At 40.7% G+C, this 27,906-nt stretch overlaps 1 protein-coding gene across 1 annotated transcript in view; it reads left to right on the plus strand.

The window, feature by feature from the left end:
• Positions 1-27,906, plus strand: part of l(2)gl (LLGL domain-containing protein l(2)gl) — a 452,154-nt gene that overhangs the window by 25,990 nt on the left and 398,258 nt on the right. The window contains exon 3 of the mRNA XM_068228315.1: positions 19,127-19,224. Coding sequence (XP_068084416.1) covers positions 19,127-19,224 — 98 coding nt within the window. The remainder of the gene's footprint in view (positions 1-19,126; positions 19,225-27,906) is intronic.

Below are 27,906 nucleotides of genomic sequence, written 5' to 3' on the forward strand. Positions count from 1 at the left end.
TCACAGTAAAATTCGCTTATCTAGTAGAATTATCTTTGTTTGTTACATGCTTTGTAACTTTAGAAAATCCATAATGGATGGGTAGGTATGAAGCAAAGTTTATACAAGATGAGGTGTTTGAAATTTTAATTTGAAAATTGCAATATTACAGTAAGCTACTGAAAAAACTTAGGAATGTCATACCACATTTTAAGACAGCAATGCTGGAACATAATACTGTTTGTAAAAATTGTCTAGTTCAAATGACATTTCCGTTATGAACATATTGTCTTTCTCAACCTCAACAATAAGCATGTCCACTGCTGTATATACAACAAAAAGGCAATATTGTCGTCCCGTTACATAAAGCTGTCCTTGCACTTGGTAAAAATAATTGTGTTTCCTTTTCAATGAAACATTGTTACCCACCATTTCCAGATAAGGCACTGCACTGACACAAACCTTTGAATGTTTCTGGCTGGGAAGTCCTTTTAATTCAAGAATTGCATCATCACCAATAAATCCATCACACGATGCTGCTAAATAATGTTTGTCTGGATGTATTATTAGTCCACATTTCTTTACATTATAGTCAGTCAACTCCTGAAATCTCAGCCTGGCTAAATTCTCCATCTGCAGACCCCATCTCATATTATTATTAAGAAATTCTGATGGCTTCAGCAACTGCCTGGCAAGTTTCTCGGGATCCTTAGTATGACAAATTCTTCCAAAGGTACTTGCAGTCAAGCGATACTTCCTTTCCTGTAACCAAATAGATTCCTTCCACTGATCCCTTGTGTCTTTTTCCACTTGAGCTCTTTTTCCCTCATCAGCAGCAACTAGATTTTCTGCATATGATGTCAAACAACTGGCATCATACAAATGGTCATGCAACACTCCTTCCACAGATACTTTCCTTTTCTTTAAGGCATGTGAAAATGTAAGTTTGTGACGAGAATTTTGCACAAGAAGATGTACATAATCTTCATACCCACTTTGATTTATACCAGAGGGGGGTCTCACTTCATGGCAGGGCAACTGACTATCAGGAGCTAATGGTAAATGTTCCACTTTAATGGGGCTTATTGTTTTCTTTGCACTAGCTGGTTGATGATAGGTCTGCAAAAGCTGTGTGCACGTTTGAACACATTTGATATCCCCACTTTTTGAAAAATGCTCTAGAGCATAACAGACAGCAGCAATATGTTTACAGCTCGCTTTGGGACCAGCTCCAGCCACACACTCACATTCTGCACCTTCAATATTCCCTGATTTATTTAACAATATATTTAAATTATACTTCTTATTCTTTGTAAATTCTGACCTGACCTGCCCTTTAAAAAACACTTCATTGTGTTGTACACAGCACTTCACAAACTCAATAAATCTGTCATTGAACAGTCTGTACCCTGAATCACACAGTGACCTATAATTTGATACTGGAGCACCATCAATTTCAGACTTCCTGAATACGAAATAATTCATTAATTCCAAATTTGAAATCTTTATATTTCTTTTATGATCCGAAACAAGATCCTGAAACTCGTGCGCTGCGGGGAGATGAAATTCAGTCGTACTGGATGTAGACCCAGGCACTGCTGTCACACCAATGTCATGCCTTATGTATGCCTCTAACCTGTAAAGGAAAGAAAAATACCGTATTAGGAATGTTTTCAAAATGCGATTTGTACTTAAAGACTTCAGTCTTAACAAAAACGCTAAAAGAATGAGTTGCTGCATTTAGTCCTTACCTTTCAATCAACTCTTGCTTTTTTCCGGAAATTTTTCCGCCCTTTTTCTTCAATTCTGCTTTCAAATCCGCAATCGTCATTGCACCTATACCATTTCCCGTCTTATTAAAAACATTAGCAGAATATGGTAACTCCATTTTCATGCATTTAAAACAAAAGTTTCTTTACTATGATAACAAATGTAGGAATACTCCATATAAGTCTCATGTAAGACAATTGAGCAGCGGAAAGCGCATACCGGGTACAACTTTTGCGCTGCCTAGCGGACAAGTTTTGCGCGATACATCCCTATTGAAGTAGCTGTGGAACACTGTCTGCACTAAAAAGAAAATGGTCGAACAAATACTTCTGATAATTCTGAAAATCTCTTTTCAAACTCTTCTTGTAATTGGCGAATTACCTGTAAGTACTCATCAAAGTTGACACCTTCTTTCACTGTTTCAAGCAATGGAAAATGTCCTGTGTTCCTTGCACGCAACTGGTTTTCCCACAAAATCGCTTTTCTTTTGAAAGCTTGAATTTTTTCCTCCAAATTGCAGATATTGTGCTTTTTGCTCTGAAGCAAAGTGTTCAGAGTATTCATATGGGCAGTAATGTCACTAAAAATGCCAAGTCCACCACCTACAAGGATCGCGCAAATGAACTTCGGCCACCTTTCATGTCACAAAAGGTATCTATTGCATTCCACAAGCAAAAAACACGATGAAGCACCTTCGCCTTGCTTAGCCACCTGACTTCTGCATAGTATGGGATATCTGGATACTCCGCTTCGATGTCATTCAAGAACTCTTTGAATTGTCGGTGCCTGAGCCCTTGGGAGTGAAGATAATTTATCATTCGCACAACTGTTCCCATTACGTATTTAACCCCTCAGCGCCGACCTCTATACGTTGTATAGACCCTCTTTCCATCCGTAGCCGCCGACCTCTATACGTGGTATAGTCCCATACATGGTTTCACATTTACGGCTATAGCGCGAAGAGTTTTGGAGTTATGGATTTGCAAATTGTTTTGTTTCCAAGAAGAAATGTTGGGGTTTATCAGTGTTGTAAAATAAGAATGAAGATCGTTAAAATGTAGTTGTTTTTGCAAGGGTAAATACTTGTCAAGTAAGTCTGAGCACTAGTAATCTCTGCTTTTTTAACGCCTGTTTGCTTCATTCTTTCCCACGAAATAAATTAAAGAAATGATGACCTGAGAAGTTTGTCTTTTCGCGTGATGTTGTTTGCTCTATTTGTACATTTAGAGTGCGAATTATTTATTATATTGTCTTTATTTCTCGGCTTGTAATATTTTCGTAACTCTCCATGAGCGCTCTGTGAAGGCATCAGTTAGTGCTGCTTTCTGTCATACGATACGAGAACCAGTTGTTCATGGTATATATCTCGCTTGAGAGACGATGTCTCAATCTTTTATCTGAAATATGTATCGAGTTGGTTTGTTTCGTCATGAATGTTATTCCCCTCATTCAGTTTCATCCTGCTGCTTTCGGTCTTGCTGCAGCTTCATCAGTCCGTGTGACGCGTCGCGCTCAGCCGTGGTTTGACTGACAGTAATGTGCTTGAAATATTGTATAATTTAGATGAAAGTTTAGTCGGAAGTAGTCGTGACAGTATTAGCAGCAGTGATAATGAAATAAATGATGCGGCTGTGGCGGATGCAGTGGTAAATGATGAGAGTGACGATGAGGAGGAACCAGTGCTTGGAAATTTCGTGTAGGAGACTATTGATAATTATACAGGAAGTTTTTAACAGTTAATTCGGATTCCTAAATTCTCTAATAATATCCAGACAAGTCACAGGGACAAACACTGAGCAGTTAGGCCTATCTTATCGGGTTCAGCTGGAGGAAGGTTTGTTTACAAAATAAGCTCGCTCGACCGGGGAACGAAATATTCAAGGCCGGCGTGCATCAGATAATACAGTTCCAAGGTTGCAGGAAAGACATTTTATCATGAAATTATCACCAAATGTGAGAAATACAAACCTCAGAGACGTTGTATCATGTGTTCAAAACACGGCAAAAAGACAACGTCGGTGTACTGCTGCCAGGAGTGTGACGTGGGTCTCTGTCTCGAAGAGTGCTTCGAACTCTATCACATGAAACTAAATTACTAAGGTAATGTGAAATTATTATGTCATTATCTGCATGTACATAGTTCTATCATAAGGAATTCAAAATTTTGTGAATATCGGGCTACTCTTATACTTGCAGTAATGCTTTAAGTGAATCAATGTATTTCAGTCGCACGTCGTTGAATACTCATCCGGCCGCGGGGTAGGAAGCTCCTAAAATGGCTGCGACGCTGAGGGGTTAAGCTTGGCGACTTTTGCACATATTGCCTCCTGGTGTATCAAGCAAAGGATTGCCGCCATTAGGGTACTACTGCTCTGTCATTTTTAATTTTACATCGCTGAGGAACCCTGTGCGTAGACCACGTAAAGCAGGAGCTCCATCTGTCATTACACTTGTCAACCGCTCCCATTTTAATCCCACTGATTCAAAAATACCCTCCACAGTTTGGAAAATATCAAAACCAGTAATGGTGTCTTCGGGAGATATCAAGTCTAGGAAATGCTCAGTGACCCGAAGATCGCCATCCACCCCTCGAATGAAAATAACGAGCGGAGCTGTGTCCGCAATGTCAGTTGATTTGTCGAGGGCGATGGAAAATGATACAAAATTTGCTGTCTTCTCCATTAATTGCTGTTCCATATCAACGGCCATATCGTCTATTCTGTGAGCCACAGTTTGAGGAGAAAGAGAGATTTGTCATATTTCTCAACTAGCTCTGTAGGACAAATACACGCCGCCGCATCCATTAAGTACTCCTAACAAGATTAAATTCCCTTCCGCGAAGGGTTTCCCAGCTTTGGCAGTTCGCATCGAACATTTGTAGCTTGCTCTTAAAATGGGTCCACCAAACCCACTCTCTTCTATCTCCTGTCAGACAAAAATACGACACATCACAATTTTAGTGTTCTTCAGATAATTAACTCATTTCTTCATTCCTGTTTGTAAACAAGAATTTTAAAATTAAAACATAAATACTTCCAGCATAGTGATGATTGAAATTTTCTTTCTATTCTTCCAACTTCGATTGGCGACTGGTGTACTGTATGTCAAATCACCATAACCATCCCTGTGGTTGGCATTGTAGTGCCGTTCTAAATTGTGTGTGTGTTTTTTTTTTAATGCATTAAATCTGAGTGGCACACTAAACATTTGGCATGCCCTTTATAAGCTGTACAGAAAAATGAAATTTCCCAATCTGCTTTAAAGGCTGCTTTTACCACTCTTTTTCATTTTTGTATGATGTTCAGTCATGACAGCTGTGAAACTGATTTAGTTGCACGTTGTCAACAAAGCGCATTGGACCAGAATAGCAACTGATGGATCGGCTGCTCACTTCGGCGCAGCGGGCAGACCGCACGCTCAGCCAGCCAAGCTGCTCCTACCACTGCCGAAACTACCTTCCACCAAAGCGCTCGGAGCACTGGCTTAGAGCTGTGTGGATGGCCCTGCCGTAAGATAAGCATCATCCCAGTAATTAAGACATTGTGAATTGGATCCACTGATCACCATTCGTTTTAGATTCTAGTCAGTGGATATATTTTGTTTTAATTATTGTTTCATTTTGTTGCACCTTGTACTATCAGGGGCCAGTGACCTAGCTGTTAGGTCTCTTTAAACAACAATCATCATCATATTTTTAGAGATTACCTACCTTTCTTCAAGCTGCCCGCCATAGTGTGATCCCACAATCATATGTACAGAGTCCGAGTCTGAGTCCCAATGGAATGCAGAGTCACTGAGGAAACTGAGTGTTTCTTTTATAGGCATCTTTTTGGGCACTGATAGAACACAGTACATCATATCATGTCACAATGTTGGCCAGAAGATAACACTACCTTAATATTTGTAGCATAGACTTAGTACTGAAGAGCTTTTCACTGTTGTAGAAATTCTGTGTTTTACCTAAACACTTAAATAGCGTTGCCATGTCAAAATTTTCAGTTGCTTGACCTTCTTTCAGAAAATGCAAGATTAAAAAGAAAAAACAGCAGAAAAAATTGTTCAGGCTCTTATTTTATAAATGATTTAATTTAGATGTGCAATCCATAGAATTGCAGTGTTGTTCATGATGCATTGTATTGCTAACATCAATACATCGTTGCCTAAACTTCCTTTTCTGTGAAAGAATATATAAGGGCAAAATTCAAATCAATATCATGTGATACAGCTCTGGACCTAACTACATTCATTTTTATTTTTTATATATTTTATTATTATTATTATTATTATTATTATTATTATTATTATTATTATTATTATTATTATTATTGTTTTTTTACTATTATATGTCTTCCAACACCACCTTTATATACAGCTTCCACAAATAAATCACATATTGCACTTTGCCACACTTTAGTTAGAAAGACTTGCACCAGGCCTCTCCGGTAGCCACACACCATTATTATTATTATTATTATTATTATTATTATTATTATTATTATTATTATTCCAGATTCTCTCTGTGTAGGGTAGTGTACCAAAGCTCTCCACTTTACTCGATCTTTCCACCATTCCTTTTCTAGTACTTTATTGCTATCGACTCCTCCATTTGCAATACAGTCCACAACAGAGCTCCTTCATCTCATTCTAGGACGTCCCCTAGGCCTCTTTGCAGTCTCTGTATCTATGAATGTCCTCTTTGGTATTCTCTCTCCTGGCATTTTCATCATGTGTCCAAACAATTTTAGCTTTGCTATATCAATCTCCTCTTGAACTTTACACACTCCCACGCTTCTCCTTATTTCCTCATTTCGTATTCTATCTCGTCTTGTCTTTCCCTGTGTGCTCCTCAAGAACCTCATTTCAGCTGCTTGTATCTTACTGTGGTTCCACTTAGTCAACGTCCAGGCTGCTGAAACATAGGTCAGTATACGTTTATAATAGGACGAGTATAAAACCTTCTTGCATTTCATTGGCACATCTTTGTTCCATAAAATGTCCCTTACATACTGGTAGAAACTTGCAGACTGCTGTATTCTTGAATCAATTTCTCCATCCAAATTTCCATCTTGTGACATCATGCTGCCCAAATATTTAAAATTTTTCACTTCTTGAAGAGGTTCATTTCCTATTTTTATCACTTCCCTGGATTTTCTGTTACCTCTCGCTGTGATCGAAGTCTTGCTTTTCGTAGTACTAATCTTCATTCCAAAATTTCTTATCTCCTCATTCCATAAATCAACTTGTGTCTGTACCTCCTCTTCACTATCTCCCCAAACTACAATGTCATCAGCAAAGAGCATAGACTTTACTTGCTTGCCCATCATCCTCTCCTTGATATTATATAGAATTCTATCCATGATGATAATGAAGAGTAAGGGAGACAGTAGACTTCCCTGTCTTAAGCCTGTCTCAACTCTGAACCATTCAGTTTGACCCAATTTGGTTCTAACACAGCTTTCACAATTTTGGTACAATGCTATTACCATCCGCATCGTTTCATTCCCAATCTGTGCCTCTTTCAATGTTTTCCATACCAAATTTTTTGGGACACTGTCTTACACCTTTTCAGTATCTAGAAACGTTACTACCATATCCTTTCCATATTCCCAATACCTTTCCATCATTTGCCACAATGTAAATATTGGGTCAAATGTGGACCTGCCTCTTCTGAATCCATACTGGTGTTCTGCCAATTTTCCCTCTACTCTGTCTCTTATTCGTTTATCCAAGATTCTTTCAAGGATCTTAGCTGTATGAGGTATCAGTGTCACTCCCCTGTAATTTTCACATTGCTTCCTGTCTCCTTTCTTGAAAATTGGTACGAGGGTGAGTCGATAAATAGTCGCAAAACTGAATTGAGGCAAAAATAATCAAAGTAACTTTCTGACATTTATTTCACTTTTCCACATATTCACCCTGTACATTCAGTCACTTATCCCATCTCTTTAAAAGTCCTTGAAAGCCAGCAGCAAAAAAGTCGTTTGGTTGCTGTCGCAGCCAACGTGTAACCTCATTGATTATGGCATAATCTGCATCAAAATGATGGCCACCCAAATGATTGTTTAGGGGCCCAAACAGATTAAAATGAATCGTCACACGCCAGTCATTACGGATGAGTTGATCCACACGCTGCAATGTGGTTGCAGTTGACACCTCCACTGGGTGACCAGGACGCTCCCCATCTCTGATGCTTTTCCTTCCATGGTTAAACTTCTGGATCCAATTGAACACAGCTTTCCGTGAGAAACATTTTTCACCGTAGATGGGTTGCATTTCGCGATGCACTTCTTCTGTGGACAGTCCTTTGGCCCACAAAAAACACACAACTGCACGCTGTTCTTCTTGTGTACAGTCATGCAACATGTGTGCCATCATGCACTAACAGCCTCTGAGTGACTGAGTGCCTGCGAGATGTCGTACGACAAACATACATATGCTTTCATTCGCTGGCAAAACTTGCGCGCGTAATTTCAAATTGTAGAAGGCACACACATGTTTGCGACTTATTTATTGACTCAGCTTTGTTTAATGACCCCTTTCATCCACTCTTTTGGAACATTCTTTTCTCTCCATATCACTCTGAAGAATCTATACAACCACTGTAGACCAACTGCTCCTGCTACTATTATCATTTCTATGGTGACTTCGTCAATTCCAGCTGCCTTGCCTCATTTCATTCTTTTAGTGGCCCACTCAATCTCTGCCATGGACACCTCGTTTTCCTTATCTTCCATCTGCACTAAATCTGGTTCTTCGATTTCTCCTTGTACTGAGGTATTTTGCACATTGTAAAGCTGTTCCAAGTATTTTCCCCACCTCTGCAATATATCCTGCTTGTGTGTCATCACTTCCTCCTGTTCATTTTAATGAAGTTAGCACCTTCACCTGGGTTTTTCTTTTTTTATCCACTGGAATTTTTGCCAGCATTTCTTTTTCTCTTCTTGAACCACCTTGGAGCACTCCTTCTTGCAGTGCCTGTATTCTTTTTTTGCATTCTGTTGTTCTGTTTTTCAGCCATCTTTTCCAAGCTTGTTTCTTCTGTTTAACTATTTCTTTTACTGTGTCATTACACCAGGGCGTTTCTTGATATTTCTTCCTTCCTGATAACCTTGAATGATACTCTTCCACAGGTCTTTTCTGCAGATTCCACCATGACTGTTTTAAAGTACGCCCATTCTTCTTCTACCCTTCCGATGTCTTCCTTAGGTATACTTGTTTTAATGTGTTTCTGGAACTCTTCATTTATTTCCTTCTCCTGCAATTTCTACCCCCTTAGCTTTCTCTGCCTAATCTCAGTCATCTTTTGTATCTTTCCCATCTTTAACTTAGCTATCACAACTCTGTGATCTCCTTCAAAAGATTCACTTGGGAGGGCTGTTACATCTACCAACATTTTCCTGTTACCGTTCTCGACCAAAATGTAATCTATCAGAGTTTTGATTTTGTTATCCCAAATATATCTTGTTATCTCCTGACTGTTTTTCTTTTGAAACCATGTGTTACCAATGATCAGCTCATTTCTTCTACAAAAGTCTTCCAGAATATCTCCAGCCTTGTTTCTCTTCCCATATCCAAATGGTCCTATAATCTCTTCATCTTTTCTTTCCTGACCTACTTGAGCATTCATGTCTCCTATGATCACAACTTGTTTTTACTGTATATGGCCTTCCAGATATTCAAGGTATTCCTCTAGATCCGTATTTGTATTTTCTGTTTGTGGAGCATACCCTGGAATTATATCTGTAACACCAGTTTCAAGTCTCAGCCTGACCTTAATCAACCTGTCATTTGTTTTCCACCAATTCTAGGTATTCCTTTAGGTCTTTTCTAATTATGAGACGTACACCATTTTTGGCTTCTCTTCCTCCACTATAGTATAAGGTGTATCCTTTCTTTAGTTTCCTCTCACCTTTTCCTTTCCCTTTGGTCTCACTGATTCCCAGCAATGCTATATCTTTGTCAACCATAAAATCTACAATTTTTTTCGACTTCCCTGTTAATAATAATATTTGCTTTACGTCCCACTAACTACTTTTACAGTTTTCGGAGACGCAGAGGTGCCGGAATTTAGTCCCGCAGGAGTTCTTTTACGTGCCAGTAAATCTACCGACACTTTCCCTGTTAGTGTCACTACATTGATAGTCGCTATCTTGATGTATTATAATATTATAATTATTATATATTATTATTATTCTGCTTATACGGCCACATTGGACCACTGTAGTCAATTTCTGTCCAGTCTTCTATGATGTTTTATGTTTTTTTTTCCTTTTCTGTTCTTCCAGTATTTCTTCATTCTATCTGATATTCGTTGTCCTTCTTCTGAAAATACCCTTTTAGTTTCTCTTTTATCACATTTTGGTAGGAATGTAATTTTACTATTTTTCGATTTATTTACTTTGTTTGATTTATTCTTTAAATCCTCCAGTGTTATGTCTAATTCTTTTATGTCTTATTTCTTTTATCCAGACAGGTTGTTGCTTTTGTTTCCAAAGCTTTTCCAAAATTCTGCGTATTAACCTGTCTTGAGGTGATCTCAACAGATGACGAAAGAATGATATTCTCTTCTTTCTTATGAAATCAGTTATAGGTTCTATTTCCTGATATAACTCCTTCTTTTTGGTACTTCTTATTAATGCATGTTCATACTATTCTTCTTTCTATTTTTAAAATTTTGTCTATGTTATTCTTTTGCTTTAGTTTAAATAATGTTTCACTTTCATAAATTATTTCAGGTTGGACTACAGTCTTATAATGTTTCAATTTTGTATTTATTGACGAATATTTCTTGTTGTATGTATGTCTGGTTACTTTTTGGGCTCTGGATAATTCATTTGTTCTCCCTATCCAAGAAATTTTTTCATTTATATTGTATGTTATAGTTTCTCCAAGGTATTTAAAATGTTTTACAATTTCAATTTTTTCCCACATATCAGAACACTGCTCATTAAAAGGGTATCTATTGCCATTATTTTAGTTTTTTCAAATGAAATTTTTAATCCTATTTTCCCAGCAATATATTATATATTGCTCATTATATATATAATACATCGAGTTGAGCCTCCATGAACTGCGTGGTAACAACCAACTTCATTTTAGTGTCTAGGTCTTATTCTTGTTCCGGCTTTTTGACTTCCTGCCATTATCTTCTGAACCCACCGACGAGTGTCTGTTTATGCTCTTCAGGCAACATTGAAAATTTAAAAACTAATGGGGGCTGTTTTCGGTGCTTTCTTGCCTTGTGCTCACTGTGTAGAATACAAAATTATATGTAAAAGAATTGGAAAGGAGCAGAGAAGTGTTTGACTTAATTCTGTCTAAAAGGTGAATATACTAAAATATAGAAAAACCAATTTCCAATCCTTTAAATTCAATATATTTTTATCATATGAACTATAATAATGGAGAATCAACTACCTGAGTAGACGTTTTAATTTGTTGTCATCTGACTGACCGCTTGTCAGTAATAAGCCTATTAGATGGCAGATCGAAACCAAATCTCTCTTGAGCGTCTGTGACTGAGTTTTAATTTGTCAGTTGAACACGAAATGTCACCCGAGTTCTTTTACATGGTGACGTCTTACGACATGGGACATCAGATGAACGTTCTTCCACCCTTCCAAAATCTGACTACCACGAATCTACTACACTGGCGTAGCAGGGGGAGTGGTGATACTCCCACGTGGCGCGTCCCAAGTGGCGGATAGGGGGGTCCTAACCGGCTTGCTGGCGGACTTGAGGGAAATGAAATACCTCTCGCGGACCAAACACACTACCCCCTGTGTGTGGGGGATGCACATGTAGAATACACCCTTGGTATCCCTTGCCTGTCGTATGAGTCGACTAAAAGGAGCGACCTAGGCGCGTACATTGATTGCGGTTTGGTATAATGCGTTGGAACTCCTGTGGATGGGAGGGGTTGAATACATTCACAGGTTATCCCTGCCTGTCGTAGAAAGCGACTTAAAGGGTCATTTGGCCATGGTCCCCTCTTTATTTTTTATTATTTTTCCGAGGGTCAGATGTAGACCATTTAAAAATTAATGATGTGCGTGCTGCTCGGAGATGGGCCTCTTACGTGTGTGATTACGCTCAAAAGCCTGCAATTGACCACCCAGGAATCTTGCAGGTGGGAGCACCTTGTACCTGGGCAGTAGTATCCGCTTGACAACGCAGGTCCCCACACACTGAATGCCAGAAGGACATATTATTATTAATTATTTATTATTTTTCTCTATATTTAGTACACGCTATAGGGTACATGCTATTGCGGGTGACTGGAGGAAGTATCAAAAAGGTGGAAGATTTTCAATTATTGTATTAGGCGTCGTCCAACATCGGACCCCGGGCAGTTCCTGCTATGACCAAGTGGGTATTGCCTTGGCTGCTTGGTTTGGTTACAGAGTTACAGAGACCCCTGGTCAGAGTGGATGGCATTCGGGGAGGATGATTTCGGGCATGGCTTCGAAACGAAGTCGCCCCTCTTAAGGTGGTCCCCCACTGAAGTCTTTAACTTTTGCTTCCCTGAGAGGTTCAACTCCCTGAGAACATGCGCAGCGTGAAGGAATGGGATCCAGCTTCCTTAGGTTTCTGGTCGCTACCAGAACCGATGGGCATGATTTTAAGGTGGTAAAATCGATCCTTTTTAGTAGACACATTGAAGGCATCTACGGCGAACTTGAGGACGTCAGAAAATGTGCAATGGTAGTTTGCTTTTGAAGACTCATACAGCACTGCAAGCTCATCAGTTGCTTAAGTATGACCACTTTGGCGAAATCCCCGTCCGGCGCATTACGCGCAAGGTCAATGGTGAAGACATTGCCACTGGTGCCTTCATTGTCTCTTTTCAAGTTGTCCGTGTTACCAGAGAAAGTCAAGGTAACAACTTATCGTTGCGATGTGAGGCCGTACATCCCGCCTCCTATGCGATGCTATCATTGTCAGCGATTCGGACATATGGTATCTCGTTCAAATCAGTCTGTATGTGGTACACATGGACGAATAGCTCACGGCGCGGTGGAGTGCACAGCAGAGAGTTACAATAATTGAAAATCTTCCACCTTTTTGATACTTTTTATTTGCTTTTTAGTAAATTATTATTTGTAAACAGTACATGTTTCATTCTCACTTGGGAACATCTTCAGCTGTTGTTATGCTTAGGTGAATCGCTAAGTTTCTGAACACGTTATTTGCAAGTACATTGATCCTCTTAATGACTACTTGAATACAAATTAAATTAAAATGATGTTAAAACAATGTGGGGGTTAATGGGTTAATGAAATGAGACTGGATGATTACATAGTTGGTCAGCTTAAAAACTATATCTATTCATTGGAATAGTTGTTAAAAGTTTCACTTTGTTACATTAAAAATGTCTGTTTGTCTTCCGGTTAAAAGGTTTTAAAAATGATTGGCTTCATGACACTGTTCAAATTGTTGTTGAATGTTTTTTCTTTCACTCCTTCCAGGTAGGCTGTTATTTATTATGAGCTCGCTTAATGTGCCCTAAATTGAGTCTAATGTGGAACTTTGAAGCTGATTGCTGGTCAGTTTTTGGGAAGGGAGCTTCGCCTCAATTTCTTACTGTTGTTAGACTCCAATTCTACTGTGACCCTGGAGGGGGAACATTTGATGCTGCTTTACGTAAAGCAGCATCAAACGGGATCGGAACTGTCTGACATATCTGAGGGAGAAGAAGATCCAGGAGATCAAGACCCTGGATGGTCTTTCCTACCAGGAGGTGCACCGTAAGTTTAATTCCACGAATACACCTGCCCGTACTCTCGACTATAACATGATAGCTCAGAGTCTTCCAGGTTCATCATTTATAACATCGTCGTGCTGATTGCTGCACCCATGGCGACTGTTCCCAGCCGGCACAACAAGGGCAGAAGGCTAAGTCTCCCCCCCCCCCGTTAAGAGGTCGGTGAAAGCCGTGCCCCAGCTGGCACTTCCCCTGCGAAGGAGAAATCATGCCCCCGATCTAGAGGGTATGAGTCTGCGCCCGAAGGTACTCCTGCTCCAAAACCTGCGCGATCTCCTCGTAGGGGAACTGCTCGCCCCTAAAAAGCGTCGAAGTTCTTGGCAGCATCCCCGTCGTCTGTTGATGATGGGATGGATGTCGCGCTGTCCTCTACATGTTGATAGTGTTTAGGCTTGCGAGCATTTTGTCGCTCATAACCTAACACTCCTTTTCTAGTCCACACTATGGCACTGTTTCAGTGGAATTGTAATGGTTATGACAGGCATCTTGCTGAGTTACATCAGCTCATTAGCGAGTACGCAGCGAGTATAGTTTGTATTCAGGAGACGAACTTCAGACCTGGTCATCATACGGTCTTGAGAAATTTCAGACTATACTCGACAGAACGATATTATGTCCACCGGGTGTCTGGTGGCATGGGCATTTTTGTCCATTTTGATTCTTATAGCAAAGAGGTTCCTCTTAAGGACCCCACTGGAAGCAATTGCGGTGTGGGTACCTCTGCCTGCCATAGCAACAGTGTGTAACATTTATTTTCCACCAGGCCAGCCTCTTAATGTAAATGATGTTGCTGATCTTATAGATCAGCTTCCACCTCCTTTCATCTTTTTGGGCGATTTTAATGCCGATCATCCTATATGGGGCTCTGAGATGCCTTGCCCCAGGGGACGAGAGCTGGAAAGATTAGTAACAGAGCTGGATTTATGAATTTTGAACGCAGGGGAACCCACTCGCTTTAGTGTACGTTACGGCACATATTCTCGCATAGACGTAAGTCTCTGCAGCCGAACGTTGGTTCCGCTGTTTCGGTAGAATACACATGATGATCTCTGTGACAGTGACCATTTTCCCATCATCCTTACTTTGTTGAAACATAAATCCAAAGTACACATCACTAGCTGTCTTTAACGATGATATCAGGCGGACTGTTGGCGAGGAAGTAACTTACATAACCCAAGTTATTCTTGCTGCTGCTGAGGAATCCATTCTGTCCTTCTCGGGGACTCCTCGTCGAAAACTCGTTCCTTGGTGAAATGAAGCAATAGCAGCTGCTATCAAAGAACGCCGTAGAGCTCATAAATGTTATTGTAGACAGCCTAATGTGGCCAACCTGATAACATTTGAACAACTCCGCACTAAGGCGCAAATCCTTATTCACCAAAGTAAGAAAGCTTCATGGGAGAGATATGTGTCGTCTATGACGTCACAAACTCCATCTCAAGTGTGGACTAAACTTCGACGTATTTCGGGTATCCATGGATCATCTTTAGTACTGGGAATTTCCATTGCAGGCAATATCGTCACTGAACCACTCTCGATTGCTAACCATCTAGCTCGCCATTTCGCGGATGTGTCTGGCTCTGGGAATTACCATCATGATTTCCTCGCTCTGAACGGGAGCAGAACGTCTTCACCTCAGTTTTGCCACTCAGGCTTCAGAGGACTATAACGTGCCCTTTACGGAGTGGGAACTCCGCAGTGCATTATCGCTTTGCAAGGACACATCTCCTGGACCAGACAACATCCAAAGCCAGATGTTGAAACACCTTAGTGAGGACATTCTTCTATATTTCCTTTGTGTGTTCAACCGAATCTGGATGGAGGGTGACTTTCCGTCTCGGTGGCAAGAGGGCATCGTCATTCCTGTCCTCAAGCCTGACAAAGATCCTAAATATTCAGGAAGTTACAGACCTATTTGTCTTACAAGCTGCCTGTGTAAGCTATTTGAGAGGATGGTAAATCGCCGACTTGTGTGGTGTCTGGAGAAACAAGGACTCTTGCCCAAGTACCAGAGTGTGATTTTCGAGCCGCTCGATCTACCACTGACCACTTGGTATGCTTGGAGAGCTCTATCCAGGATGCGTTTCTCTGCAAACAGCATTTGGTAGCTGTTTTCTTTGACTTAGAGAAGGCCTACGACACCACATGGCGATATGGTATCCTTTCAGTCCTGCATCAGTGGAGATTCCAAGGTAACTTGCCGGTTTTTATTGCAAAATTTTTGTCCCTCCGTCTATTCCGTGTCCAAGTAGGTAGGACATATTCGCAATACCATGTTCAAGAAAATGGAGTCCCACAGGGATCGGTTCTTAGTGTCACTCTGTTTGCGATTGCCATAAACGGTATTGTTGCTGCTGCTGGTTCAGCTGTAATACCGCCGCTATATGTGGACGATTTTGCTCTGCACTATAGCTTGCGCAGTATGGCAGTTGCAGAGCGACAATTACAGCAAGCTATTAGGAGGGTGGAGCAGTGGACCTTAGAACATGGCTTTCGGTTTTCTACCGCGAAGACCTCTGTTGTCCACTTTTGTTGTCAACATACTCTTCACCCCACTCTTAACATTTCTCGAGGAAATGTTGCTCTTCCCATGGTTGACACACAGATTTCTTGGGCTCCTTTTTGACAGTAAATTATCGTGGGATCCACACTTGTGGGAGCTAAAAGTGCAATGCACCAAGAGGCTTAATCTCCTGAAGTTTCTTAGCAGCACTAATTGGGGAGCTGACCATGCGGTGCTCCTACGATTCTACAGGGCACCCATTTTATCCAGGTTAGACTACTGCAGTGCAGCATATGGCTCAGCAAGACCAAGCGTTCTTGCGAAGCTGAACAGCATCCACCACAGCGGGGTTAGGTTGGCGACGGGAGCTTTTCGTACAAGCCCCATAGCTAGCCTGCTCGCCGAGTCTGGTGTGCCGGCTTTACACCTGAGGCGCCAGTAAATGCTTTTTTCGTATGCTGCTAATTTGCATCAGATGCCACTTCATCCAAGCTATCCTTGTGTATTCAACAATGACAACCGTTTGCTGTATGCTGCTTGTCCTCGAGCAATGTGGCCGGTTGGGATACGCTTGGATGGCAGTTACAGGTTGTTTCACGTGCCTTCGGTTCCTTGCCTTGTCAGACAACCAAGTGAGGTACCTCCGTGGGTAGTACGGCGACCTGAAATAATCCTGGACCTGCACACTGGCCCGAAGGAAAACAGAGACCCTTCGATTTCGGAGGCTCTTCCTGTCTGTTGTTGGCCGATATCCAGGTTCAGTCGTCATCTACACGGATGGTTCAAGGACAGAAACGAAGGTGGGCTGTGCGTTCGTTGTCGACAATGATAGGTTTCTTTTTGCTCTTACGGAAACCTGTAGTGTGTACACAGCAGAGCTCTATACTATCTGTGAAGCTCTGCGGTACGCACTGTCCAATGAGCGCCGACACTTTCTTCTGTGTACTGACTCCTTGAGTTTGCTCCAGTCTGTTGATACTAGTTTCCCTCGGCACCCTCTGGTGCAGCAGATCCAGGACCTGCTGGCCAGGTGTTCGGATGCCAGCACCAGAATCACGTTTGTGGCTCCCAAGCCACATGGGTGTAGAGGGAAATGAATTAGCAGATCAGGCTGCCAAGGAGGCAGTTACACTGCCCCCGTTGTCTTTCAAGTTTCCAGCAAGTGATATTCGCACTCAGCTGAGACATCTGGTTATGTCTCATTGGGAGATGGAGTGGCAGGCCATTCCACTTCCCCATAAGCTGAGAGCGATAAAAGGAACAACGAAGGTATGGAGGACTTCCTGTCGGGCTTCGCGGAGGGAAGCCGTGGTATTATGTCGTCTTCGGATCGGCCATGGTATCCTGACTCACTCGCATCTTTTGAAAGGTGTGTACCTGCGGCGACCATCTTACTGTGGTACGCATCCTTACATAGTGTATGGACCTGGTTGTTCTTCACCATAGTCTTAACTTCCTGGCTACAATCTCCCTTATCTTGCGAGATGACGAGCAATCAGCAGACCTCGTCATCCGCTTTATGAGGGATAGTGGTTTGTTTTATCGTATCTAATGGTGTTCTTTGTCCTAGTGTATTTGTGTCAATTGCACTTTTATCCCAATGACTTCATTTTAGTTTGTGTTGCATATTTTAATGTGTTATTTTAACGTCTACTGTAAATTATGTATATATATCTGCACAACCAGGCAATGCCTTATTCCTTTATTTCCTGTATTTTCTCTTATTTTATTAGAAAATAAGGCATTGTGAATTAGATCCACTGATTGTTTTAATCTCATACTCATTTTCTCAGTACCATTTTTTTAACTCTTGTGAGTGAATACATTTTAAAATTTTAAATATCATATATCATGTCGTCCATCTCGTTCCATTTGGGGCCGATGACCTTCGATGTTAGGCCCCTTAAAACAAAAAGCATCATCATCAAAATCTGACTACCTATGCAACCTATTTGGGATCCATAGGCCACCACACGACCAATGACCAACAGAGGGAGCTACCCACCAATGTCGGGTGCACAAGGGCCTAGTAATAGAAAATAATTTGTCTTAGCTATCAGGTTGCAGAGTGTTTTATTTAAAGTGACACCATTGGGGTGCACACATTCCAGTTGAAGTCCGTTTGCACCTGTCATTTAGCAGCAAATGGAACTTACTGGCTGGTTTCAGTGGCTAAGTTAATTTCTGTATTTGGTTGATGGGAAGTGTATATTTTAAGATGTAGAGCAGGGCCTCTCAGATTGCATGCAGCAGTGCATTGCGCTACGCAAGGTGTAAAAGATGACTTGGCTAGGTTGACCAGAGTGCAGACCCCAACACCTCGATTTTGAACAATAGCGCTGTCTCTCTCTTTCCCTATGCCTGTCTCGCTCCGCCTGCCTGCCCCTCCCTTACTTGCTCTGCAGTGCTCCACTACCCGAGCAGAGTTGAGCCGAGATTAGCCGAGTCGCCCCAAGACAAAGCGCTGATCCGAGCAGAGACGAGTTGGAACGATGCATGGTACACAGAACCTCTGTGTCTTGGTTTTCATGCATGAGATTTTGGGTGTTTGAGAGGCCCTGATGTAGAGTGTCATTTATTTCCCTGTCCTTCAGAAATAACTACCCTGGCCAGATTGAACACATGAACTTGGAATCATCAGTTGGACATTACCCATGGTCCTTCAGTGCAGTTTTCCCCCCCAGTAATCTTTTTAAAGATTCTGGGTAAGTCATTGTGGCTTTATCATTGAGTCAGAATCTGGAAGACAGTTTTTGTCAGAAGTGTCTGTCAAATGTAGAATATAAGTTGTTGTTGGTTGATTGATTGTATTTTACTCATGGTCCATCAGTGCAGCTTTTTCCCCAGTAATCATTTTAAAGATTCTGGGAAAGTTCCGTAGCTTTATCATGGAGTCAAAACCCGGGAGACGGTTTTGGTCATGAGGGTCTTGTCAATTGCTGAATGAGTTGTTGTTGTTTGATTGATTGATTGATTGATTGATTGATTGATTGATTGATTGATTGATTGATTGATTGTATTTGCATATAGACAATTGTGATGATTTTTTGATTTGTTATATTTTGCCAAGTTAATCCTAATTGTAATTTTCCCTTTTTTGTTCCTTCCAGACTGTTCAGCATGGTTTTCCAAATAAACCTACATCACTAGCATGGGACCCGAAGCTACGTCTTCTGGCATTAGGCACCGCTACAGGAGTAATAAAAATGTATCCTTAAAATATATATTGTTTACCTGTTTAGTTTATGCTGTGTGAAATTTCAAAAGAGGAACTAGGATATTAACAGTACACAGCTATAGAAATTGTTAGATTCAGAGGATAAATTAGAAATAAAAAGATCCTGAACTCAGGTTTTTCCACAAATTTACCTTTTCAGTTCTCAATATACGTCACACCCGGGAAACTGGAGCTGGAAAAATGATGATTTTGCAATATAGGCCTTCCCGTTCTTGACTCAAACATTGGCCCACGAAATATCAAATGTTTTAAATATTGTTCAGAAACACTTTTCCACTAGGTCTGCTGTCATCCTGATAATCTCTGTTTCCACTTGTTGTTCATGGCGGGCGTACAAATGACCTTTAAAAAGCATGGCTGAAAATTGTAAAGGAAACAAATTATTCTGATGATTTATTTAAACACCACACTTTTGACAGTAGAACACACAGAAGAATCTCGCTGCACTGTAAAAGGGAACTAATGTTTTTATAGACAGTAAGTAATGCAAAAGCTATGAAGATATTCAGAATTGGCATAGAGTCCATTAATTTTCATACTTTCTTATATTTCTTTGTTATTTCACTTTGTTATTATTAATTTATATAGCATAAAATACACAAGTACTAAAATACAATGCTTTTTTTTAATAAAGCTTTCTGTTAATTTTTCAGCCCAGTGGCTGGTTTGTTCCTCAGAACGCACCATCTGTGGTTGTAGAGGAACAGCTAAAACTGGTGGTGGCACTGTAATGAGTTGTAAAATGAGTGAGGTAGTTTGCCATTGGTATCCTCATTGGGCCAGAAAGTGCTATTGCAGCACTGCCAGCCCTATGAGTAGCACTTTTCATAACATGCAGACACAGCAGCCGTTTTGAATGTCATTATTCAGCATCATCCATACCTCAACTGCTTCTTTTATATATTATCAGTCATAAATTGGCATATTATAGTGGAACCTACTTTTACTCTGGCCTGTGCCAAAAGACAAACGGAAACATCCTGCATGGCAGCAGGCTGGCGTATTTTCTTTCTTTTTGATAACTTATTGTAATGTGGTTAATACATTTTCCAAGTTGGCTGAAATGTATTTTCTTAGTTCTTATATTATTAGACCATCATCATCTTCCTTCCAAGTATTGGGCCATGTGTCCTGTTGCGGTCTTGCATTTTCCCTCCATCTCTTCATTGGACGTCCTACAGATGTTTTTCATCTGGGTTGATATTGACGAATCTCTTTTGGCAATCTACCAGGTTCCATGCTTTGTATATGACGTTTCCAGCTTTCCTGATAACTGTAGATGTAGTCAGTTATCGGTTGTACTTTCAGTTCTTTTAGCACCTCTTCATTCCTTTTATGGTCCCATTTTGTATACCCTGCTGTACGACGCATGAATGTCATTTCTCGTGCTGTAATTCGAGACAAGTCAGGGTACTATAAAGGCGCGATTGAGTATGTTTCTGAACAAGTGATGGTTTCATGTTGTTTATTATTCCTGTAGTTTTTGTGAATTTATTAATTTTTGCTGGTATATCTAATTCTGATTGGTATGATAAGTTGTACCCGAGATAATTGAACATATTTTACTAGGAATCGGTTCTCCTCCCTTGAAGGCCATTATTTTTGTCTTTTCTGTTGATATAATCATATTAAAATCTGAGGAAACATTTTTTAAATTGAAAACTGATCTTTGTAGGTCATTTTCCATCGTAGCCAGCAATGTAACATCATCAGCATATAATATGGCATCTAGGTGTTCGAGGCGTCTATTTATTGATATTGATCCATGGCGTCCTTGTTTTCAAGTTTCCATTGTTGTGTTCATAAATATTATAAAAAGTAGAGGGGAGAGTCAGCAGCCTTGTCTTACACCACCATTTACTGATTTCCACTCGGGTCTTGTTCTTGTTCAATTTTACAGAAATGGATTGGATTTGTAGATGTTGTAGCTATTAGAATTACAACTAAATAGGAAAATGTTCCTTTTTTTGTTCTGCTTATTCAAAATAAAGTTTTTTATTTTCCGTACCATTCACCCGACTCTCCGCTAGGATCCAGATTTCTTGGCAATATCAATCCTTGGATTTAGGTGCTGAAAGCTCGGCTTAATCATTTCCGACACCTTCAAGGTTATCAAACCGCTTCCTTGAAATTTTCCTTATGATTATTGTTAATAGAGGATATTTGGCCAGTTGAACTTCCTCCTAAAACAAAAATCACCACCACCACTCATATTACATACACCCCGCCGTACATTGACAATAATATTGTCTGTACGGTAACTCCAAATGTGGAACAACACAGAATATGTACAAGGTCATGTTTTCTAAGAACTCCCATGGCCAGTTCAATCATTCCTCACATGGCATGACCAGCTTAACTGGTAGTGTTGAACTACACAGTTCAAAAAATTTACGGGAATGTGCTTTTGAACGTATGCAATGCACCACAGAACAATACCTCACACCCAGGTATATTACCAACTAAACCTTTTTTCTTTACCGTTGAAGTATACAAAAGAACATTAATGGATTCGCGTTCATTTGCAGAACACAAACGGAAATGTCCAAATAGGGGCGAAAACAAAGTGATAAGTCATCCAAGGTGGATTTTTATCACAGTTGGAGAGCTTCAGTATTACTAACATAAATGGCCCTTTATTGGACATTATAAAATTTCCAGCTAACTCATTCCTGGTTACCAGTGTTTCGACCCCATGTGCTATGTTAGGCTCATCAGTTGGTACATAGCATACCCACCAAGACACTGGCTAGTGCATACTGTGGAGGCCACTGTGTAGGCTACTTAGAGCCACCGTCAGTGCCAGTGCACTAGGTGAGACTTTGTCTCATTACCAAAAAATTGATGCCTGCTTGGCCTTCAGATGATAAAGATATTGATTCCCATGGGGAACCTGAAACATTTGTTTGAATGAGTATAGCACACGGGAGCGAAACGCTGGCAACCAGGAATGAGTTAGCTGGAAAATTTATAATGTCCAATAAAGGACCATATATGTTGGTATTATAAATTTACTCATTCGGACAAATATTTCGGGTTCCCCATGGGAATCAAAATCTGAGCTTCAGTATGGTGTATGTCCTCCACGGGCATTTATCACAGCTTGGCACCTACGTGGCATGCTCCGTATAAATCGACGGAGGTTACGAAGCGGTATCAGGTCCCATTCTTCAATGAGAGCCTCACGATGTCATATGGACACTATGATAGCAGAAATATTCATGAATTTTGATTTTTTTTTTTCCATACCAACACCAAAACATGAAAAAATCGGCAAACAGAATTAAACGAAGATTGGTATCTAAAGTCATGCTGTATGGCACTACACTCTAGGTTATATACACACTTTAAAAAAATTAGGGGAACATGTTTTGTAACGTCTGGTATGTCAACGTTAATTTGGTAGATGGTGTTCCAATAGTCGTACAGCATACTCTGAGACCTTAGCTATTTAGGGTACGTCAAATCGAAGCTTTACTCCATCTGTAGGCGTAGCCATGCATTAAACTGTCAGGTGATCCCTCAAAACAAAGTGAATAGCGGTGTGTCCATGTGTTGTTGTGAGGCACACAGACTACTGTGGTCGTTTGAGCACATTGTACGTCAACCAGCAGATCCCATGAGACATCTTAACAAGGTTCAAGTTGCAAGGACCGTCACTTTGATCCAGGAAGGATGGACTTTTTGATGTGTTGCTGTAGATCTCAGTGTCTCTCCGTCAGTTATTCACCGCTTGTGGAATCGCTACAGTGAGACAGGCCAATTCACAAGGAGGGTTGGACAAGGTCGTGGACGCATGGCAATCCTACAGGATGACCGATATCTGACCATCTGTGCGTTGCGGCGTCTTTCAGCATCTGCCAGAGAAATGGAGGCTGAAGCCAAACCCAAACAAAACTAGTGACATGTTTCTACGTATGCAATAAGCTAGCTAATCGTGAACTAGAAGTGTACCTGGGTAAAAATCGCTTGATCCACACCAATGAATCATACTGTCTGGGAATCACATTAGATAGAATCCTCTCCATCAACAAACACCTGAAGAAAGTGGCTGAAAAACTGAAGTCTAGAAACAACATACTTCAGAAACTGTGTGGCACTACATGGGGTTCGTCAGCCGACACTTTACGTACTACCGCCCTCATTTTGTCTACTCAACAGCTGAGTACTATTCTCCACTGTGGTTCAATAACAGCTATACCAAACATGTCAATGCCCAGTTGAATCAGGCAATGGGAATTGTATCTGGCACAGTGAAATTAACACCTTCATTCTGGTTACCAGCACTGAGTCACATTCCACCAGCGGAACTCACACGCAAACACGCTTTACTCCGGGAGTATAAGAAGATAAATGAAAACGACCAGCTACCAATACACCAGGACAGCATTGCTGCTTAAGCCAGACGTTTACGTTCGCGGAACCCCTTCATCCGGACAGCGAGACACCTGGTGAACAATAATTTCAACCTCTTGCAAACCTGGAAGGAAGAATTGGTAAAAAACATTCCATGTCAGCTGCAAGACATCACAAGCACCACAACACCACCAAGTGGCTTTCACCTACCCTGGAAAACGTGGTCAACACTGAACAGGATAAGAACAAACCATGGCAGATGTGCAGATCTTCTCTACAAGTGGGGACACATACCTTCGCCAGAATGCAGTTGTGTTGCTCCCAGACAGACCATACGGCACATGGTGAAAGACTGCCCGACGCATTCCTATAGTGGCAACTTCAGTGACTTTGTGGAAGCAGGTCCAGCTGTAATAGACTTTATTAACAACTTGAAAGTCAAACTGTAAATAATGTAAATATGTGTTTTATTTTTGACTAATGTTGATATGTACAGCCAAATGCTAAATAAATAAATACTTATCTGCCAAACTGGTATCTGTGTTAATATGAAATAAAGTCGATGAATCCACGACCCTACTACGCTGGTGTAGCAGGGGGAGATACTTCCACTTGGCGCATCCCAGGTGGCGGATAGAGGGGTCCTAACCGGCTTGCCGGCGGACTTGAGGGAAATAAAATACCTCTTGCGGACCAAACACACAACCCCCTGTGGGTGGGGGGCGCAGACGAAGAATACACCCATGGTATCCCCTGGCTGTCGTAAGAGGCGACTAAAAGGGGCGACCAAGGGATGATTGGATTAGAACCATGAAACTACTTGTGATTAGTACCACCACGCGGGGAACACCATGGGTCGCTATTACTTGCGCGTAGTACCACTATGTTAGGTACCAAATAGGTTTTTGATTAGTAGCTATCAGGAGCACCGTGCGGTCAGGCTTTTACGGTACCTGTGATTAGTAGCACTATATGAGCGACAGCAGGGTTCTGGCTTGCCTATGATTAGTACCCACTATATAAGGAACACCACGGGATAGTACGAGTCCCTGTGGCTAATACATTTATGTGATGAAAACCATAGGTTTGCGTTGCCTGTAAATGGCGCCGCTATGTGTGAAACACCATAGGTCTGTATTACATGTGCAAATTTCATTACCTGTGAGTAGTACCATAATGTGTGGAATACCGCGAGTCTACGATACTTTTGATTAGTACCGCATTATGTCAAATACCATGGTTCTACTTTCCAAGCGATAAGTACCATTATGAGAGGCCGATGACCTATATTTTGAACCCCTTTAGCTTGCAAGCATCATCGATTCAGTATTGAGCTATAGAAGCAGTCCCTTGGTCAGTATTACTATTGTTTTCCGTCAATTTCCGAGACTGAGGCATTGCGGGTCGTCTCCACTGATTGTTTTAACTTCATATCCATCTGTTCATTTTTCGTCCTCACGCTTTGAATTCTGGTCAGTGGAGGATTTAGGATTTTTATTTTGTCATTGCATTTCGTCTCATTTCGTACCATCAGGGGCCGATGACCTAGATGTTAGTTTCCTTAGCTGTGTAGAGCATTTATTGAAGAGGGTTTAGGTGTATGAAACATTAATCTAAGACTAGAAGGAGCTGGGCATAGGCAATTTTAGTGAAGGAAGTTGGAGAAATAGTGGCCATCCAAGCGGTTTTTTGGTCAACTGTAGGCTCCAAATACGTGTAGAAATATTGTTATGCAGAAAAAGCTGCACAAAAAAGTCTTAAGGGTATGTTCCTAACTCTGTACAACAATTTTTCCACACATACTTGGTGTATATGGTTTAGGCCCCTTCTGAACCCTTCCTTATGAATATTTTTAACAACCTTTAGCTAAAATCCCATTCTCTCTTCTCCTAAACTTAAATACAAAGTTTGAAAATTCCTCTTATCTGCTTCTCCATGATGTTGTAACTGCCAAAAATTAAACTGAACTTGACTTGGGCTTTTATTTGTCCTGTCTGGTATTAAAACAAATTTACAGGTTAATATTAAAAAGTACAGATATATAGATTATGTGTAGAGCCAGGAGATGTTGGTATACTGTATAAAATGTTACAATTGAATTACAATCTATAGATCTAATGCAAATTGTTCGTTTATTTCAAGTAACTTGATTAATACTGTTACGTTCATATTTGCTTTTAATGCACACAGTTGTTTTAGTACCAGGTGTCCATGCATGTAAAAGTAATACTTGTAAAGGAGAAATGTGTGCTTACTCGTTGCTGTTTATTGTACCTAGTTTACCTTGTACTGTAGGTATATTTATATTTGTAAAATATTCTGTCCCTGCGGTGCTCCTAATTGTGTAGGAAAAGGATTTTCTCTTGTAATATTGACTGTTAGAACCTTCAAATTGACCTTCATTAGATTGCTTTGCCTTTGCTGATACTCTTTACATTAATCATTCCTACCTTTTAGTTTAGTATCTCGTACCAGTTAATCATCCTTGCTTCCATCTTTCCCTCACTCCCTCCAGAGCTTACTGACTCTGAAGTCTCAAGATGCCTTTCTGTCCTTGTTGCAGGTCTGCCGTCTCAAACAAGCTCATTGTGGATACATTAGATGATGTTCTTCCCACACTTGCCTTCCTACACTACATCCTGTGTTGACTAAATGTCTTTGGTTAACTGTATGTAATATTAGTCTAGTCTTAACTCCTTCACATGTTAGGATTATGTCATGCTGTGATTGAGCTAAACTAAATGGAAACCTATGTCCATATTATGGATTCATACTTGTTAGTATTCATTACTTGAAAACAAGTGATGGAAAGAACAAATACCGTATTTCACAGCATAATCGTCGCACTTTTTATACCAAAATTTTCAAAAAAAATTGTAGGGTGCGACCATTATACGATGAATATTTAATACCAGTATTTGTATTACTCAAAAAATGTATTTATAACTAAATTGTATTTGATACAAATTTAAGATGCACGTAATACTCGTGTTTATACATCAAAATAATTAAAATAGTCTAAAACATAATTCATAATTTTTCGCAACAATTCGGCAAACGTTTTTCCAACCTGAAAATAAAAATGAACGTATTAAGTTAATTTGTCATTAATTTGAGTATTAAAGTTAAAATATTACACTTGCAAAAAAATATCGCTTTGTTGTGAAATGCGGACTTACCGGTACGCAATTTATTCCAAATCTTCGGTGTCGCTATCGCAGGTTTTGCTATCTGATGCGCCGTCCTCGCCTCTGTTAATACCAGTATCAGATTCTTCGTCTCCCTGCCACACTGCGTCATCTTCGGAACCGTCTAGTGCATTCGAAATCCCAGTCCTTTTGAAGCTCTTGGAGACTAGTTCAGGTGGTATAAGATCCCAACTCTTCTTCACCCACGAGCATAACAAGTCCAAGGGTGGACGCCTGATATTTCCGGCGGGCGTCAATTGCTGATCGCCGCTCATCATCCACTCGTTGTAAAATCGACGTAAGTGGTCTTTAAAGGGTTTATTAACACATACGTCTAGTGGCTGCAAAGCAGATGTTAGGCCACCAAGAATGACTATCTGTCGTGTCTTATTTGTAGTGAGAATTTGCTTCACTTCGTTCACGAGGTGACCTCGGAAACTATCTAAAACAAGCAGAGCTGGTTGTTTTAGTAGTGCACCAGGTCTTCTATTCCACACAGTTTTAACCCAGTCCAGCATGAGTTCTACGTCCATCCAACCCTTTGGTTGCACTCGTACATGAATTCCACGGGGAAACTGTATATTCTTAGGCATCGTTTTCCTCTTGAAAATGATGTAAGGCGGCAACTTTCTCCCGTCCGCTGTAATGGCTAGCATTGCCGTGCATCGCAACTTCTCACTACCGCTGGTTTTCATTAATACACTCCGTGATCCTTTTAGCGCAATAGTGCTGTTGCGAGACATATCAAAAAAGATTGGAGTCTGATCGGCATTACCGATTTGAGAAAGCAAGTACGAAGTTTCCTTGCGCAAACGTATGACAAATCGGTGAAAATTTACAATCTTGTCCGTGTAATCAGCAGGCAACTTTTGGCTTAGTGTTGTTCTCCTTCGCACTGACAGATTGTGTCGTCGCATGAACCCCTTAATCCACCCACGAGTCGCCTTAAACTGAGTTACCGGTATGTTGTGTTTGCGCGCTACCTCCTGTCCCTTAATTTGTAACATTTCATATGATACACTGCAGCCATTGTTACTTATTTCACTGACGTACCTAAACACTTCTTCGTCAATTATAGGAAACTTCCCTGTTTTAGGACCTCTAAACG

Source organism: Anabrus simplex, chromosome 6 (genome assembly GCF_040414725.1).
Source record: "Anabrus simplex isolate iqAnaSimp1 chromosome 6, ASM4041472v1, whole genome shotgun sequence".
NCBI lineage: Eukaryota > Metazoa > Arthropoda > Insecta > Orthoptera > Tettigoniidae > Anabrus > Anabrus simplex.